The following is a 17,339-nucleotide window of genomic DNA, read 5'->3' on the forward strand; positions in this document are numbered from 1 at the left end:
TGTCCCGTCACCCGTCTGAATCCACTGAGCTTGGGAATGTGATTACAGTGATCGTAATTAACAGGCAGCAGTAACTCTGAAATCAAAGTAAAATTCCAGAATGCTATATCAAAGCCTTTTATTTGTAAATTAGTATAAAGTCCTCCTTTGTTTAAAAATAGTACAGAAGATTAGTTACATCTCTAGAGTACAATCATGCGGCCTTGTGCTCGGGGTGGGGGAATATCAGATAGCACGATTCTCTTGGGGTCGCAAACCTATCCGTGTTTATGTCCTGGTTAATTTGGGTGTCTTCCCCGCCTCGTGTAGGAGATTTGTTTGCATTTGAATGTAGAGATTAAGTATTATGCTCTTAGGTCCTTCCATCTCAAAATATTTGGAGGGTGAATAGAAACGTTTCATGTTTGAGCTGGAACAGACTGGAGCAAAAGCAGAATTCACAAGAGTGACGGTGGTATGAGGAGGAACACTGATGCGCTGACGTGGGACGGCGATGGACTCTAACCGAAACCCGCGACCAAACCGAAAATCACAATGGGGCAAAAATTACAAATTGGCCTTGAATACAAACACAAATCAAAAAACAAAACGAAAATAACATACATAAAGTTTCTCTATTTTAAAGCTCTCAGCTAATATATACATCCAGAACACAAACTAATAAATTATAAGCATTACAGTAGAGATTTGCTTACTTGCACACTCAATCCTGCTGAACCAGTCTGAGCACAAACATACATTTAACCAGGTGTCCAGATGTGTGTGGGCGTCTGTTCTGTTGTGGGCGTGTCTTACGTGCCATCAGAGGGGCTCACTGGGGCCAGCAGTACAGCCAGCTGGGATGCGAGTTGTGTTGGTCGTGGCTACAAAGTAACAAGCATATCATGTCCCAGACTCCAGTAAAGGACTAAACGGTGATTTTTCCATCACAGGTTGGTAAGATATAGCAAGAAGGATGGAGATAAAGGCAGGGATGTGGCAGGGGATGTACACTGTTGCCTTCTTGTTTTTTGTCTGCAGCTGTCCTCTGAAAAGCCGTATCGTAGCTAATTAAATCACGACCAGGCTTCACACCGACTGACTACCAACCTCCTGTTACAATAATAAGTAATAAACCCAAAAGTAATAATAAATATTAAGTATCCTGACAAGAGTCTTTCTGCAAGCACAGTGCTAAGAGGAGCCTGGCTCTGTAGAATTTCACCTGGCCCAGCTCTCCATACCTGGTTTACTAATCCAACACCAGGGCCTTAAATTAAAACAATTAATTTACACCATGCCCACTGCTGTGGAAACATGCTGTGTGGTGCTGTGTAACCGGATCAGAACCGTTTGGTGGGCAGGTCACACGGCATACGAGGTGCACAGGACAACCTCTCTGGACACACAAGACGTACTGGGGCGTTAACTGGGCGGGGGTTTGAAACAGGGTCTGACGTGCTTTTAGTCTTGAGCTTCACTCCTTCCGTAAGGTCAGTCTTCCAGGTGTCCAGGGCTAAACATTGCACATTACTTTCCAAATCTCACATGACCACTCCCCACGTCCATTCAAAGCAATACAAAGCTGAAATCCATAAAATACAAATTAAATTTAAATGAATGACCTCACTCACTCAACTCACTATAACCCAAGTTTGCCGTGGCTGTCACTCATTGGCTAGTAGGGTGGGTGGGACCACCTGCAGCACCAATGACTGTACAGGAAAAACAACCGTAACAACACTGCAGCCGAAGCATCCTGCAGAGTCCTCCTGGGGACTCAGGTCCGAAAGCAGAGTCCCGCCAGAGCCTCTGCTGCCCTCCACTGGCCGGGTGCACAGATCGCACAGAAGGGGGCAGGGCCACGATGAAGACGACAGGAAATAGGGAGGAATAACAGCGACAGGCTCAGTCCAGCTTTTCCAGCACGGAGGGCACATAGACCAGGCTGAGCTCACTGCCAAAGTCGCACACGATGGCAGCGTTGTCCAGCACCAGGAGCTGCCGCACGGCCTGGCCCTCGCTGCTGGGCCCCAGGTACACCGTCTGCAGGAGGTCACCGTAGTTTAGCTCCCAGAAGGACACGCAGCCCAGCCCGCCGGTGACCAGGAGCCCATCTGAGATGACGCCTAGACTGGCACCGCAGCCCACATCCTGTTGGGGGGGGATCCTCGTTAGGTTTTACTCGACCTCTGCAGTGAGGACTCGAACGCCCGCACGGACACACACCTGCTGGATGGAATACAGCTTGATGCCCGTGCTCCGGTCCCAGATGCAGATCAGGTCGTCCAGCCCGCTGCTAATCACGCAGGACGTCGTGCAGACCAGGGAAGTCACATCACCACGGTGACCGTACACGTGGCTGACCCGGCTGCCAGTCAGGACGTCCCACAGACAGATGGCTCCATCCTGTCCCCCACTGGCCAGCACCATGGTCTGAAACATGACCCACATCCTGTCACATGCCGTAGCACCATGGTCTGAAACATGACACCACATCCTGTCACATGCCGTAGCACCATGGTCTGAAACATGACACCACATCCTGTCACATGCCGTAGCACCATGGTCTGAAACATGACACCACATCCTGTCACATGCCGTAGCACCATGGTCTGAAACATGACACCACATCCTGTCACATGCTGTAGCACCATGGTCTGAAACATGACACCACATCCTGTCATGCTGTAGCACCATGGTCTGAAACATGACACCACATCCTGTAAGGTCAAATTTTTATATATATATATTATACGATCCCGTATGATCCTATACACGATCCTGTAACCCGTAGCAACCATCAGGTAGAGAACCCGCACCTGTCACTACCCTAAACTAACCAGTCAAGAGGCTGTTAATAGTCTTGATTTATATGTAAAAATACGACTGACGCTGACAATCCTCCTGGTGCAATGAGGGACAGGATGGGGGCCAGACCCCGGCGACTGACCTGATCAATATAAATGGCAGTGATGCCGCCTGAGTGGCCCTGCAGAGTGAAGAGGCAGCAGGAATCCTCCAGCCGATAGACCTGAGGCAGACAGAGGCGTGTCACCAGAGGGGGCGCAGAGGCACTGTTGGGCGGTGCACGTGTGCACACACTCGCACACTCACCCTGACGGTGTGGTCCTGGCTGCCCGTAACCACGCGGCCCGCCGCTGCTCGCAGCACTGTGATTGGCTTGTGGTGGGCGCACTGCACAGAGCGTGTTACCTGACAGCTGATGACATCCTCACTGCTGTAGCAGGGAGACAGGGGGGGCATGCTACCCCGCCCGGGGGTGCCTGGCAATGCAGGGGCACAGGGAGCATTATTCGGAGGGTCTGGGCGTCTCAGAAGCGGTACGGGGAGCGGACTGAGGCCCCACCACACTCACCCCGATACTGACGCAAGCCCAGAGGCTTGTTCATGTCCACGGTGAAGAAGTCCAGCGAACCACTGAGCCGGGCTGCCACGATCCTGTAACCCGTAGCAACCGTCAGGTAGAGAACCCGCACGTCAACACCCTAAGCTAACCATTAAAAACCACACTCACCAGTCACAATCAAAACTAACCTATTATTACCAACTTAATCCTGAACACATCCCCCATATCAAGATCTCATCTAAAATGCAGCTCATCTAACAGCTGTGTGCATGCAGCATCTGCATGTGCATGTGTGCGTGCGTGTGAGAGAGAGCCCAGATGTTACCGGTTACTCAGGAAGGCCAGTGCGGTGATCCCAGAAACTCCTTCATCATTGCTGCACCGTAAGCTGCCTTCAACAGCATCCCACAGCTGTAGGGAAGAACTTGCACCATCACCACAGAGACAGACAGGCAGGGAGACACAGACAGACGGGGACAGACATGCAGGGGGAGACAGACAGACGGGGAAAGACATGCAGGGAGACACTGACAGACGGGGACAGAGACTGACCTCCAGCCGGCCACTCCTCCTCCCAGCTGCAATAAGGTTTCCCCTGAGCTCCAGCGCCCAGACGGAGCTGTCCCAGTCAGGAGGGCTGGAGCAGGCTGGCTCTGGGGGAGCCATGGGCTGGTCCCCTACGCTGCGGCGCCTCTGCGGGGGTGTGTGGGGGGAGGGGGGATACGTGGGGCTGGGCGAGGGCTCGTGCTCCAGGTACGCCCGCTCCACCAGCTCGCCGAAGTCGAAGCCGGAGTGGCACGTGGCCTGCGAAGGGGGCAGGCGGGCAAAGCTGGTGTCGATGAGGGGGGTGAGATCGGGCTGGTCCATGAAGAGGGAGGGACGCGAGGACGGGGCAGCGCGTCGCCTCAGGAGGGCCACGTCTGCGTCTGGATCCTCGGCCCCCAGACTTTCCAGCTCGCCCACGTCCCAACCGTTCCGCTGCTCCCACCCGCCACTGCTACTACAGTGACGCAGCCTTTTTGGGGGGAGACAAAGACGTACTTCGTACTGTCCTCTAACAGGGTGCAATTTCCATCCGCATGTCATATAGTGCCATTTCAAACGAGACGTGTGCTTCTGAAAGTGAGAGAATGATCGCGGGTCTGCGTGCGAAACACACACATTAATCTGGGTGTGTGTGCGAAAGAGTGAACATCCACATTTTACTCATTAATCTGACACTTATTCAAAGCAACTTGCAGTAGAGGGTAAGATTACAATTGTGTGTGCTCCCTGGGATTTGAACCCACAACCTTTGCGTTGTTAGCGCAAGGCAGTACTGGTTGCGCTACTCGTTGAGCAACAGGAACGGACATATGCAGACGTGTCTAACAAGCTGCATGTTACCCATGATTGGGGATGAGAGTCAGGCAGTCCCCGGTCTGGGCGTCCCATACCCGGATCTGCCCTGCTAGGCAGCAGCTGGCCAGCAGCATTCCATCACTGGCCAGACACTCAATGTCCTGTAGGGGGCAGTATAAAGCACGTCATTAGCTTCAGCTGGCATTCTGTGCGCTTGAGCATGCACACGTGCGCGCAGAGACGCGAACTGCGGTCATACCATGCTGTGTCCCCGCAGCAGCAGCGGCGAGATCTCACTGACGGGCGGAGAGTAGCCATAGTCGTCGCAGGGCAGGTCTCCACGGCGACGGCGGCCATGCTGCACCCCGTTCTGGCCATAGTTACGGGGACAGAGCACACGGTACAAGAAGAAGAGCAGTAGGACTAAAATGACCCCCGCTGCCAGGCCCAGAGCGGCCACCCTGTAGGGGAACAGACACATAGACAGACATCAAGCTAGGGTGGGGGGGCGACTTCTGTGTGCTTTATCCAGGTGAGCAGACAGAATATTAGCATTCTGATAAATGAATCTCATAAATGATCCTATTCATAACAGGCTTTCTGGATCGTGACAGCTATCGGTGCTCTACATACCCCAGACACCCTGCATTATTACGAGGGGGGGAGGGCTCCTGAGATGCACACTTATCAACATTCCATTTATATTTGACACAAGTTCAGATTTCAAATCACAGGCCCGTAAAATCAGGAGTGATGTACTGACTTGTAGAGTGTCAAGTCGCCCTGGGGGGGAGGGCCTTCCCTGTCAGGGGCTGTGCTCGACGGGGGGGGCGGGGCATGGTGCGTGTCATGGGGGTGCCGCGTCTCTAGCGCCTCCTGCGGGCTCAGGTGGAACGTCACTGGGATGACTGGCAGGAAGCTGATATACCTGCAGAGCAGAGTCAGTGTGGGAGTCATAGTCAGAAGCAAAGACTCCAGAGAGTCACAGGAGAGGCATAGAGCTCAGGGACTCAGTAATGACTCAGTAATGTAATATGAGCAGCACAGAGACTGAGAAAGCAGAGCCCAGGTCTCCGCGGTCGCCCACCTCTTGGCCAGGGTGATGTTGTAGTAGCTGAAGAGCAGGGGCCAGTGCCGGAAGGACAGATGTTTCCATGCTTCCCCGTCCTCAGGGCCCCAGCGGATCTGGGGCACAGCCCGGCCTGCTGCCTGGGGGGCGTGTCCCTGGGACAGGTTCTCTGGCAGTGCAGGGGTGGGCTCAGCAGGGGGCAGGACGCTGAGCGTGCTGGTGGGGTCACCGCGCGGGAAGACGGGGGCGACGCCCAGATGGGGCAGCCCCGCCCCCCCCAGCGGGCTCTGCTCGGACACCTGGGCAGCCAGGTAGATGCGCAGACCCGCCGGGTCCGTGTACACCAGGATGCCGATCCAAATCACCGTGCCGACCTGATGCCAGAGACGCACGGTCAGACGGCTCCGCTAAACCACAGCGGACGGACAACTGCGAAGGCTCCGCGACGTCTCACCATGATGATGCGCTGAGCCAGCCGCGTGCGGGCCAGGAAGTACACCACCCGCAGCCTCTTGGGGAGCCGCAGGTTCCGGAAGGCGGGGGGCTGCAGGGTGATCGTGTGCGGGGAGGGGCGCGGGGGCGGCGGGGTTTCACGCGGCCGGAGGGGCCCGGGTTTCGAAGGGGGCATCCCCGCCTCGGCCGGAAGCCGCCGATTCAGGTCGGCCAGCTGGAGAAAGGGGAGAGGGGGCAGCAGAGCCCATACTGGTTGCTAGGAGACAGGATGGGGGTGTGGCTAACAGCCTCACGGGAGACTGTCCTTATCCAGAAGGAAAAGCGTCCCATGTGAAGCAGGGCAGCCACACACGTGACACATAATTGAAGTTAACAGGGTAACAGTGTTAATATTACCAACGCGGCATCGGCACCCTGTTCATACACGGGACACGTCATGTCGTAACATCGGAGTCCTCTTACCTCCATGCGACGGATGTCGATTGAGAGCACCGTGGTGAAAAAAAGCATCTGGAGGAAGAAATCAGAGACCAGCCCCACCACAGCGAACAGGCAGAACTCCTGGAAAGAGAGGGGAGGGTGTTTGTGGGTCACAGGGCACTGAGCTTGGGATCTGTCTGCAGGGGGGGGTGTGTTTGTGAAAGACAGGTACCTGAATGGCTGGGACCAGGGTGAAGTACCCAATGAGAATGATGCACAGCTCAGTAGCCATGTTCTTCATGATGGACCAGCTCTCGTTGCTTAGCCCTACAGCACAAACATGTTGCTCCAGTGGCTTCACACATACAGCCACAGCACACGCTTGGCCTAACATTAACTCTCCCCTAACCCCACATGCAGCGCTGCACGTTTAACGCTCACCCTGAGCTATGCGCAGTTTGACCTCCAGGTCAACAGGGGTCGACACCACGGACTTGGTGAGGACGAGCACGTTCTCCAAGCCGATTACCACCACCAGGTAGGGGAAGATCTCCCTGTGAAAGTGACAGTGAAACAAACAGAAAAGCAGTGATAAGAAACATGGGTGAGAGGTCAACCTGTAGCAAAACAGCCATGAGTCATCAAAGTCCACAGCCGCCATGCAGGTTGTGTAACCAGGCTGGTAAAGACGGCCAAACTGTAGGCCTGTCCCAGGGTGGTCTGACCTGCCAGCCGCTGCAGAGAGGAGAGCGTCACGCAGATGCCAACACAGGCCACGCCTCTCCCCAAACCCCACCCCACAGGGAAGTCCCACTGCCCCGAGTATCAGGGTTAGCAAGAGGAAACCGAGAGCCTGCAGGGGGCGCTGTGAGGCTCTTACCCTCCATTGAGTGTGGGCGTCAGGCCAAAGAGGGTGCAGAGCCCCACAGACATGAGGAGCGAGCTGAGAACCGTCACCACGGCAGCCAGAGCGAGGCCCCACTTGGACCTGACCATGTCGATCTTTCCTGTGGGGGAGGGAGGGGTGGAGAGGAGGGGAGGTCAGGGTATAGTAGGGACACCCAGCGCGCAGACACACACACACACACACACACACACACACACACACACACACACACACACACAGCGGGCACGCGAGCGAGCGCCAGCCTCACGGGTGGAGAAGTAGATGTAGGCGAAGAGGATGATGTAGGTGGTGAGCAGGGGGATGAGCTCCGCCACGCCGATCTCCTCCTTGAAGTAGACGTGCACCATGTGCTCCTCGCGCAGGCTGCAGTTCGACGACGGATGCAGCTGCTTGAGACGCGACCTCAGGCTGCCCAGGAAGCTGAGGGGTGGAAAGGTCTCATCATGAAGAGAAATGGAGGCATTGCTGCGTTCCATTTAGCACAGAGGTAGGAAGCTGGAGCCGGGAATGTCGGAAAGCCGCTTAGTAATACCACGGACCTGTTTCAAAAAGCAAAGTTTCTTGCTTAGCCAGATAACTTGTCAGATTTAAGGTATCCCAGATTAAATGGCCTTTACCTTCATTCACTAACATTTAGCCCAGACTACCTTAAATCTTACAAGTTATCCTGCTTTCTGAAACAGTCCCCAGGTCTAGCCTGGGTAATTGTGAGTCACTGTTAGTAATATCAGTTAATACATTACGTGGTATTTGGCACATAAGAACAGCGCAGCAACACGTCCACAGATAGTGGCTGGATAGTACTGTCTGCACGACCGATTTAATGAGCCACAAATAAAACATAAGTGCTAATAAACAATATATAACTACAGCTTTAACTTCTGTTGATAAAGGGTGCCGCCATCTTCAATTCTGAAGTTTGTGTCGATTCCTCTGACTTTCCATACAGGAATTCTAACTTCAGGGGTGTTACAGTTGAAATTTCCTACTAGGAACCGGCAGCGTAAAGCTCTGAGCCCCAAATTCCCGGTCACTGCTGCTCTTAGACACTGCTACAGAGTGTGCTGGATGGACAGATGTAAAGGGGGCGGGGCTAGGCCTGAGTGATGGCCACACCGTCCACTGACCTGGCATCATAGCTCCGCAGCGCCATGGTAACGGTGTAGGTGACCACGCGTTTGCCACTGTTCAGGCTGACCCCTGTTTGCTGGCCACGGACTCCGAACAGCAGGTCTGCAAGAGACAGAGTGTCACATACGGCACAGACACTGACAGTCAACCGACACAGGACATCACCCTTTTTAACTTTTAAAACTGTTGTTTCATAAGAAGGTCCAAAGTATGCACTCGGTAAGCAGTATAAACAGCACACAAAAGTACGAACACATAATGGACTAACGGCTAATCTTCTCTGAATGAGGGCAAAGGGAGTGTACAGACAGGCTGGGAACAGCCAATACCCTTCCAAAGAGGGTATTGACCCACCCATGGCCCCGCCCATGGCCCCGCCCATAGCCACACCCACCACCACGCCCACCTTTCAGGGTGGCAGACACATGCAGGCCTTTAGGTTCATGCTGCTGGACCGTCTTTAGCAGGTCCGGGTCCGTATCGAACAGCTCCCGCTGGTTCTGCCAGTAGTTGCCAGGGGAGACGATGAGGCAGCCATGCTCTGGGAGAATGGTCTGCAAGCGTCGTAACCCAGGCAACAGGTCCGTCACCTGGAGGCACAGTGCCTCTAGGCTTCGAACCCCAGAACTGCAGCACAGGATGAAAGAGAAGCAAGGCAGTGTAAAGCCCAGCTTTTAACAGCACACAGCTACACACAGAGATACACCAGCAGCACATTGAAAGACCATTTAATACCTACAGAGACTAGCCATCCAAACAAGGCAAACTGGAAATCGCTCCGCAAACCTGTCAGAGTGCATGTGGCTGCGGATCTCGTCCAGCAGAGCGAAGACGCGTCCCAGCGGGGACCTGAAGGCGTCCACTGGGACCAGCTTGCTGTCCCAGGGGGACACCGCCGCCTTCACCAGCACCTGCTGGATGTACGCCACAGGGGGGCCGTGGTACTGGGGGGGCCAGGGGTCAGAGGTTAAACACCGACTGTCCACACCACAGACATGGCTCATCAGGCACACACACTCACCCATTCGGGCCGCTCCCCGAGCTCCCCACCAGGGTCCTCTGGGGGCACTGTGTAATCACGCACTCCTGTGGTGAACTTCTCCGGACCCGCCCCAGGCAGGGGCAGCTTCAGCAGAGGGTAGCTGGGGCAAGAAGGGACTGGCCAAGTAAATTTGGAGCACACGCACACAGTTCGCTATTGATGGGCAGATGAAGCTTCACAAACTTTTTGACCCCACTAGGTGGCGCTCTTGGTTTACTTTGGGTCATGCTTTGAGCCCTTTTATGAGAGGAGAGCACCATCTAGTGGGGTCAGAAAATACAGCAAATGGTTCATGAAGCCTCATATGCCCCATCACTACAGTTCACCCACACACAGCTTTTGCACAGCTGGTCCGTAAGTGTGAGACATGTGGTTAGGCTGGGGATTCTCAGTCACACGGAGGAATATTAAAAACAGCAAATTTTAAATGAAAAAATCATTTTGCGATGCTCTCAGGCTGCCTACGAAAATGTGCTTCATTCATTAACACAATAAAAAAAAGCCATCCTTGAACAAAATTCCCCAGACAGGATTTACTGAAAAGGATCGAGACGGACATGAATAAAAGGCGTGACCAAAAGCCTGGGAAGAGTGTGTGCGTGTGTCACTGGGGAGTTCACCATCCGTTAGTGAGCGGCTTTCACAAATGCCATTCGGCTGGCACAGAAAAACCTTCCCTCAGGCAGGAGGGAACATTTCCGCAAGGTCACGTTACCACGGCCTCGTTGGCTCAGCTCCCACAGAGCTGAAGGATCCTCACGGCCACCAGCTGAATCACGCTTCCCTGTCCTTCGGCAGGCGAGGTCCCTGCACACCAGCACACAGCCTACAGGGAGGAGGACAAGTCGGCCTGGACGAGACGAGGAACCCACCAGCACGCGAGGATGCAGACTGCGGTGAAGAGGATGATGGGAACGGGGTAGGAGGCGCACAGCAGGCCGTGCCAGTAGAAGGCGACTGAGATCTTCTGTCGCAGCCTCTCGGTCACCGTCATCGTGGGGGCAGGGTCAGCTGACTGCCACGGGGCGGGGGCGCCGTGCAGCTGAGGTGGGGGGCGGAGGGGAGCATCCAGTGGCCTGGTGAAAGAGAGCATGGGGTAAGCCCCCCCTTGGTATAAAGGTCTCATACTAACGACTTATTCCTTTATATATCGCAGCAAGACTGGACTCTCCCCTGTGTGACATTTGTGACACCAGGTTCATGCTGCTCAGGGTGTTTTTGTGTCGCTCACTGGAAACCAAGCCCAGCCACACTTTTCTTATTTAGTATCTCCTGCCATTGAAATTTATTCTGCCAAGAGCCTCAGCCAAATAAACTGATGCAACGGAGTAGGACGTATAAGCCCAACGCGTCCGTGGTCCAACAGATGATCTCATACTGGGATTACAAGCAAGTCCCTGTTCTTAACCAGCATGTTATTTGCTGCTCTGCACTCACTAATCTTATCAGGGCAATATTTGTTTTTGGCAACAACTTTCTCTCAGAAAAATGATATATGGTTTTCTTGCCCTTTTCCTAATGAGGCCACAAATACTCACAAAGCTGCCCCAGTTCCACTGGAGCACCTTTGTACTTTGGACAGCTGATAAATGTCATGCTGTGTACAATAATGTCATACACTGGCCTCTGCAAGGCCGCTCGGCCTTTGCCGATACAGACCCCAAACGTCACCTCCAGTCTGAACAACCTCACTCCCATTCCTATATCAGAGGGGGGTTCCTCACATGACTCTTGAACACCATCCAAATGGAGGAGAGATTAAATCCTGGACCAGCCTTGCACCCAGGAGGTTGATTCTGGTCAGACGGGTCTCTAAAAGCAAGCTTGCAATAGGGATGCTTCACAATCACAAACCTTATTCCATGACGGGAACTGGTAGCTCGTGAGCAGACAACCAGCTGCTAGGATCGTGCCTGAAAAATACCAAATTAAAATACCAAATTAAAACAGAAGAAGGGTCTCACCATGCCTGCTCTGGCATTTACATCTTCCTTTCCCTTGCAGACAGCCTGCTTGTCGAGCTTACAGACACGGCCTGACACAGGATGTGGCTGCAGACCACAGGTCCAGGCTGAGGCAGCTTCAAGCCCAGACTGGTGCGTTACAGCTGAACAGAAAGGGACAGGGTGGTTCTGGCAGCTGGATACCTGATGTGGGTCAGGGCCATACGAGCAAAACTGTGTCAATGCAAACATGAATAAACAATAAATAAGATTAATACATTTTCAGCTGCCCACTCAAAGGGCATAAAGAATTCATCTGCTTGTTTCGTTCACCGTCCTGTCCAGACTAACTGAGGCATGCATAGGAAACGCACACCCCCTGTCCCGCAAAAGGTACATCTGCTGTGTGCCATGCGTGTATGGGTGTGTATGCACACCTCCTCGGAGTCCGCGCTAGATCAAGGTAATTTTAGACTAGCGCCAGGACCAGACCCACCTGGGCTCTTCGGGAAATGCACTCACACACCCACATGCATACATCACCACACCTCGCATGCCTGAGCTCACGTTCAGTGAAGTACTCCAGCTTGTAGCAGAACGAGGTGACAGCGTTGCAACACAGAAAGCGGAAACAGGCACGGCGTTGCCAGATCACAAAACTGGATATTCTGGACTGTCTAACACAGCGTGTGGTGGGACCAGCAGATACCATATAGCTGAAAGCCCTAAGGGGGAGGGACAGACTAATCACAGTATGCGGCCAGAGAAATGAGATACATGTTCAACGCTACTGCTGTTAGAAGGAAGGACCAAGGCTTTAAAAGCACCCATAACAGGAATAATCATGTAAATAACCTCGTAACGAGGGGCGCCACTGCATGCAGAAAAGAGAGTGCAACGTGGCAGTAATGCAGCAGAAATGCAACAGCGAGGGCTAAACAGACATTTCCCTGAAGCTACACCACCAATTTAGGGATTTAAGGAAAACTGCATTATTTCACTGTGGTAGGCAACGCGGTGGGTAAAGATTCGAGCGACTGACCTGGAAGGCTGCAACGAGAAACAGGGCGAAACCTAAAGCAGCGTAACTGATCTTTTGTTAAGGTTTCATTACCAACAGTCATTAAAACCTAAAGCAGAGAAATGACACCGTGACCGAGGGTCAGGTCTGTACGCCGAACTGGTAAAGCACTCAGTAAACAGACCCCGCGTACCCCACCAAAACCCCTAACCCTAACGCACCGACCCAGTCACAACGGGTCATCTGTTCAACAAATTCATTCAAACAGTAACGCTGTTAACCCGTGAACTATGTGACCTCGTAAAATGTACTTTTAAATCGGTATAACTACTTCTTGTATGAGCGTAACGTGTCTATGTCTGTAATTGTTATGCATGCGTGTATATGTAAACTTGTGGACATGTAATGCATGTCTGCGTGTTATGTGCGCATATGTACCGTATATAAAGCCTTACGTTACTTTTATGAAATGCACGGCTGTCAACTCGCACGCATCTGGCGTGACACTCGTGCTTTCAGTCTCTCACGCAAGAAATCTTACGGCAAATCTGTATTATTCCATTACAAACCTAAAATTAGCCACAGCAAATGCGTTGGGTTAGTTTGCAAGCCATACAAAATATTTACAATGTAGTAAAACTGTTACATACATATAAATGGATTTGCAGACTTGTCTCAAATTGAAAATCTCACTCCAGCCAGCTGAACAAAGTTGTCAACCCTGGTAATGTATGCACCTGTAATGCTTAGAATGTCTGCATGTAATGTTGTGTGTACATGCAATGCATATGTAAGGTTTATATAAATGTGTGTAAATGTAATGCGTAGATAATGCGTTTGTATGTAATGTGTATGATGAGTATGTGTGTGTATGACGGTTCCGTAGCGCGTGTAGTGCGGATAACGGCGCCTCTGCGCTCGCGCCCAAAGCGGCCCGTGCACCGGCTCCCACCCCCGCGACTCCCCGCCGCCTAAGCCCCTTAGCATGCTAAGCTAACGGCGCCGAGCCGAGCCGGACCTGTCACACGCGACCCGAAAGCGGATTCGGCTCGGCTCGGACGTCGACCGACAGCCTCCCACCACCAGGCTGCCGACAGCGCCCCGCGGCCACTCACCCCGCCGCTCTTCTCCAGTCCCGGAGCCGCGATGATCAGTCCAGGGACCGCTCTCACGCTGCTGTGATACGGTCGAGCCTATGACAACAGAGGCGTGAACCCCAGGCTGGCCCTCTACACTCCGACCTCTCACCCCGGCGACGGCACGCCCGCCAGAGCCGGGAAGGGCGACCTCTGCTGGAGGCGGATAGGAACGGAACGCGTAATCTCATCACGTTGCATCATGTTATGGAGACACATGGACATATCTTACGCGTACGTACTGTATATAAAATATGCATGTTACCAGTTTTTATTGACCGATTATCTTCTGTGCTACATTGCTCCTCAAAGACAGAGTATGTATAAACCATCATATTTTACACAGAAGTGACAGCATTGTGTGGGAGATAGGTGGGTACCACAACATGTCTGGACAAGTCATCACACAAAAGCACAAAGACTGCAGTCAAAAAAATTCTCCTTTAAATGTATAATAGGTACTTTCCCATCACAGAAGTCTACAACACACCCCAAATGACACGCATATATTAACAGATTATCTTAAACCTTTATTCAGTGGTATTATATGTATAACTTGTTCCCCCACATTTTTTAACTATTTAAAACCCATCTTCTCAATCTCTCTTACGCAACTGTCGTGACACACTTACAGACTGCAATCTTATGGAAAATCCATATTATTCCATTTTAAACTTAAAATGAGCTACATCAAAAAGCGCGGGGATAGTTTGCAAACCTTACAGACTATTTACAAGGTAATAAAACTGTTACATACATGTAAATACTTGTGCATATGTGTGCAGACTCATCTCAAATTGAAAATCTCATGCCAGCCAGCTGACCAAAGCTAGCAACCCTGTGTAATGACGTGTTCGGTAATGTAGCTTCACCATGCGATGAGTTCTTCGGAGCAGCCATATTGGTATGGGGCGTGAGAAACCAAGTGACGTGAAGTGATGTTACAGCCCACATGAGAAGGCTGACATGGTCCCACTACCCCCCACCTCAAGTTACCACAGCCAGACATTGAAAAATGTGTTTATTACAGTAGAGCTGAACACAGTGACCATGTCCAACCCTAACCCCGCCCCCCCCCCCACCACCCCCAACCAGCACTGGTTGATCCAGTTCCCCAGAAAAATTCAGCGTTGACACAGATGCCAAGCTTTCCTGCACATTGAAGTTCACAATTATGGCGCAAAGTTCTAGCAGTAGAAAACACTGTCAAACATGGCTTCTGATTTTAAGGTCTTGGTAGACGTTTGACTCGGGTCTCCAGCTCTGGCAGCACAGTCGTAACAGTGAGCACCACACACAGCCTGCAATCCACACAGCACAGGGCCACCTGTCACCCCCGCCTCAGAGTACAGCACTGGATGTTCCCCTGGCGAAGAAGGACACCCCCTTGTCGTGGACCTTGTACTGTAGCAGCTTCTTCTGGGCCAGCGCCCCCCCTGGGCCAGCAGCACCAGGACCACGCTCTTTCCAGCGCACCTCCACCTGCAGCACAGTGAACACAGTGCCTCTATAAATCACCACAATCTAATCAGCTCCAATTCAAACTCATCCTGTGCCCATTAAAGAACAGCCAACCATCCATCCTTCTGGCCGCTTATGAAGGTCAGTGCTGCAGTTGAATTAAATAACGTTACTCCATTTCATTTAAACTGAACTAAATGTATCTAAACATCTAAAATATGAGTGTTACCATACATCTGTGTTATAATACTAAATGCTAAATAACAAAGGATAAAAAGGCCAAACACTGTACATACTCAATGTGAGCATTAAACACAGACACAAACCTGCCCATGGATGTCCCTACAGTAGCCGGTGGGCAGGCCCTGGATGCTGAGCGCCAAGGAGCACTGGTGAGTCAGTGCCTTCAACAGCAGCTCAGGGCCCTCCTCATCGTCCTCATCCTCACCAACTCGCACGAGCATCACCATGTTGCCCTGTCAGCAATGTCAGAGGTGTCACTGCAGGTCCAATGTCCTGCCAGTTTTGTTTTACTGGATCAGATGCCTATAATGCACTGCTGTGCGTGACCACAGGTCAGACACCCAGTAACATTGTGCAAACTAACATAAAGCCAGGGAGTCAAAATAAAATGACCTTTAATAAAAGTGTGTGTGTGTGTGTGTGTGTGTGTGTGTGTGTGTGTGTGAGAGAGAGAGAAAGAGAGAGACACACTGGAGCCCACCTGCAGCTGGTGGCACACGGTGGTCCTGCAGTAGTGGCTGAAGTCTAGAATGGCCTCCACACTGACGCCCAGGCTCAGTAAGACGCTCAGATCATCCACCAGCAGTATGGAGGGGCTCCATTCACCTGCCCCACCCACCGATCGCTGCACAAACCGGAACAGGCTCCGCAGATCCGTTTGGGAGCCTCTGCAAACATGGGGGGGGGAGTTTCTCTAAATGTAAGGTCTAACAGCAGTGACTGCTGCACAGGTAGATAGAGAAAAGGCTCAGAATCTGTCTCATGCCAGCATACGCAGAGGTCCGACGTCTATCGGACTTGCACACAGAGCTGAGCAGACAGACAGACATCGATAAATCAGGTAATATTCACCAACACACCATTAGAGTTACAGCATAAATGTGACTGTCCTGGTTATACCTGAGGAATCCCATTGGATAGGCCTCTGAGTCGGGGCCCTGCTGCAGCAGCTGACCCACTGAGTCCTTCAGCCCCTCCAGGAAGACCAGCTGACCCTGTTCTCTAGCCTGGACCAGATTCACGCCCTGGCAAACACATCCACACAGAACATATGGACACTCATAGCCTATGTCCACGTAGTGTGACGGAAGGATGTACAGTAACTGCCGTACTCACCAGCCTCAGGGCCACCGCACTGTAGTGGCTGAAGGACTGCACCAGACCGAGGAAGCACACCTTACATCCCGCTGAAACGGCACGGCTCACACGTCACGTCAAACGCAACATCGTGGAAGAGTTTCATTCGGCTAAGTGTCCTGATCTACGCCCACTTACCTCTCAGGTATAAGGACAGGAAATGGTTAATGAGAAACGAGGCGTCGGCATTTCTGTCAGAAAGCAATATGAAATCCCCCTGCAAACATCAAGGGACAGAGAGCTTAAAATAGCACCGTCGGTAAAGCGCGGTAAAACGCCCTGGCAGTACGAAACATCACCTTTTCGATCTTCTCCGTGCTGAAGCCAAGCAGGCTGCCGAGATCTGGGAGCATCATGTGGAGAAACGCAGGTACTGAGAGATCACCACAAACTACTACAGCTTTCAGTCCACTGCCTGCGCCTAAAAAGAGGCTACTACTTACAGACGAACTCAAATTCGCCACATGCCTTCATAAATATTAATTCCCACCATATCTACAGCGAGTTTTTATAAAGGAGCGATACGACTTTATGTAACGCTTAAAGAGGGAATCACAAAAAGTAAAGATAAATTATCCTGATTCCTCAGCATCACATAATCAGCAATGCGCACTACTGTAGATGTGGAAACATGAACTAGGAAACTCACGTCCTCTCCATTATGTTTTGACTGCCCACCCGTGTCA

General features: G+C 52.1%; 2 protein-coding genes across 4 annotated transcripts; both read right to left on the bottom strand.

Annotated features, from left to right (window-relative positions):
- Positions 1 to 101: 101 nt before the first annotated feature.
- On the bottom strand, positions 102 to 13,947 carry scap (SREBF chaperone). Of its 3 annotated transcripts, none has more exons than XM_023825788.2 (24): positions 13,792 to 13,947; positions 11,567 to 11,625; positions 10,585 to 10,788; positions 9,692 to 9,812; positions 9,457 to 9,614; positions 9,077 to 9,297; positions 8,667 to 8,772; positions 7,787 to 7,959; positions 7,513 to 7,639; positions 7,074 to 7,186; positions 6,865 to 6,959; positions 6,675 to 6,773; positions 6,214 to 6,426; positions 5,778 to 6,133; positions 5,454 to 5,618; positions 4,950 to 5,151; positions 4,736 to 4,851; positions 3,902 to 4,364; positions 3,675 to 3,760; positions 3,359 to 3,441; positions 3,097 to 3,266; positions 2,933 to 3,013; positions 2,209 to 2,415; positions 102 to 2,133 (listed from the first exon to the last, which is right to left on the bottom strand). In XM_023825788.2, the coding sequence occupies exons 3-24, from the start codon at positions 10,704 to 10,706 to the stop codon at positions 1,888 to 1,890; spliced, it is 3,723 nt and encodes a 1,240-aa protein (XP_023681556.2). In that variant the 5' UTR covers positions 10,707 to 10,788; positions 11,567 to 11,625; positions 13,792 to 13,947; the 3' UTR covers positions 102 to 1,887. The 3 variants fall into 3 exon arrangements, with proteins under 3 accessions (XP_023681556.2, XP_023681555.2, XP_023681554.2); XM_023825787.2 differs by lacking the exon at positions 11,567 to 11,625 and adding an exon at positions 11,677 to 11,819 and having other exon boundaries at positions 13,792 to 13,933; XM_023825786.2 differs by lacking the exon at positions 11,567 to 11,625 and adding an exon at positions 11,677 to 11,859 and having other exon boundaries at positions 13,792 to 13,933.
- Positions 13,948 to 14,902: 955 nt separating this feature from the next.
- On the bottom strand, positions 14,903 to 17,339 carry elp6 (elongator acetyltransferase complex subunit 6). Its single transcript, XM_072716973.1, has 8 exons — positions 17,303 to 17,339; positions 16,953 to 17,074; positions 16,792 to 16,870; positions 16,633 to 16,703; positions 16,417 to 16,541; positions 15,998 to 16,184; positions 15,600 to 15,749; positions 14,903 to 15,294 (listed from the first exon to the last, which is right to left on the bottom strand). The coding sequence occupies exons 2-8, from the start codon at positions 17,007 to 17,009 to the stop codon at positions 15,154 to 15,156; spliced, it is 810 nt and encodes a 269-aa protein (XP_072573074.1). The 5' UTR covers positions 17,010 to 17,074; positions 17,303 to 17,339; the 3' UTR covers positions 14,903 to 15,153.

This window comes from Paramormyrops kingsleyae, chromosome 9 (genome assembly GCF_048594095.1).
Source record: "Paramormyrops kingsleyae isolate MSU_618 chromosome 9, PKINGS_0.4, whole genome shotgun sequence".
Taxonomy (NCBI): Eukaryota; Metazoa; Chordata; class Actinopteri; order Osteoglossiformes; family Mormyridae; genus Paramormyrops; species Paramormyrops kingsleyae.

What these genes read in the sequence shown, in the direction of transcription:
- scap (XM_023825787.2), bottom strand. An exon ending in ACGCCCACACTCAATGGAGG is followed by an intron (nt 7,187 to 7,512) that starts GTAAGAGCCTCA and finishes TCACTTTCACAG; the next exon opens with GGAGATCTTCCCCTACCTGG. An exon ending in GGGCTTGCGTCAGTATCGGG is followed by an intron (nt 3,267 to 3,358) that starts GTGAGTGTGGTG and finishes CTGCATTGCCAG; the next exon opens with GCACCCCCGGGCGGGGTAGC.
- elp6 (XM_072716973.1), bottom strand. Translation starts at nt 17,009, where the DNA reads ATGATGCTCCCAGATCTCGGCAGCCTGCTTGGCTTCAGCACGGAGAAG. An exon ending in GCACGGAGAAGATCGAAAAG is followed by an intron (nt 16,871 to 16,952) that starts GTGATGTTTCGT and finishes TGATGTTTGCAG; the next exon opens with GGGGATTTCATATTGCTTTC. An exon ending in GTGCGGTGGCCCTGAGGCTG is followed by an intron (nt 16,542 to 16,632) that starts GTGAGTACGGCA and finishes TGTGTTTGCCAG; the next exon opens with GGCGTGAATCTGGTCCAGGC.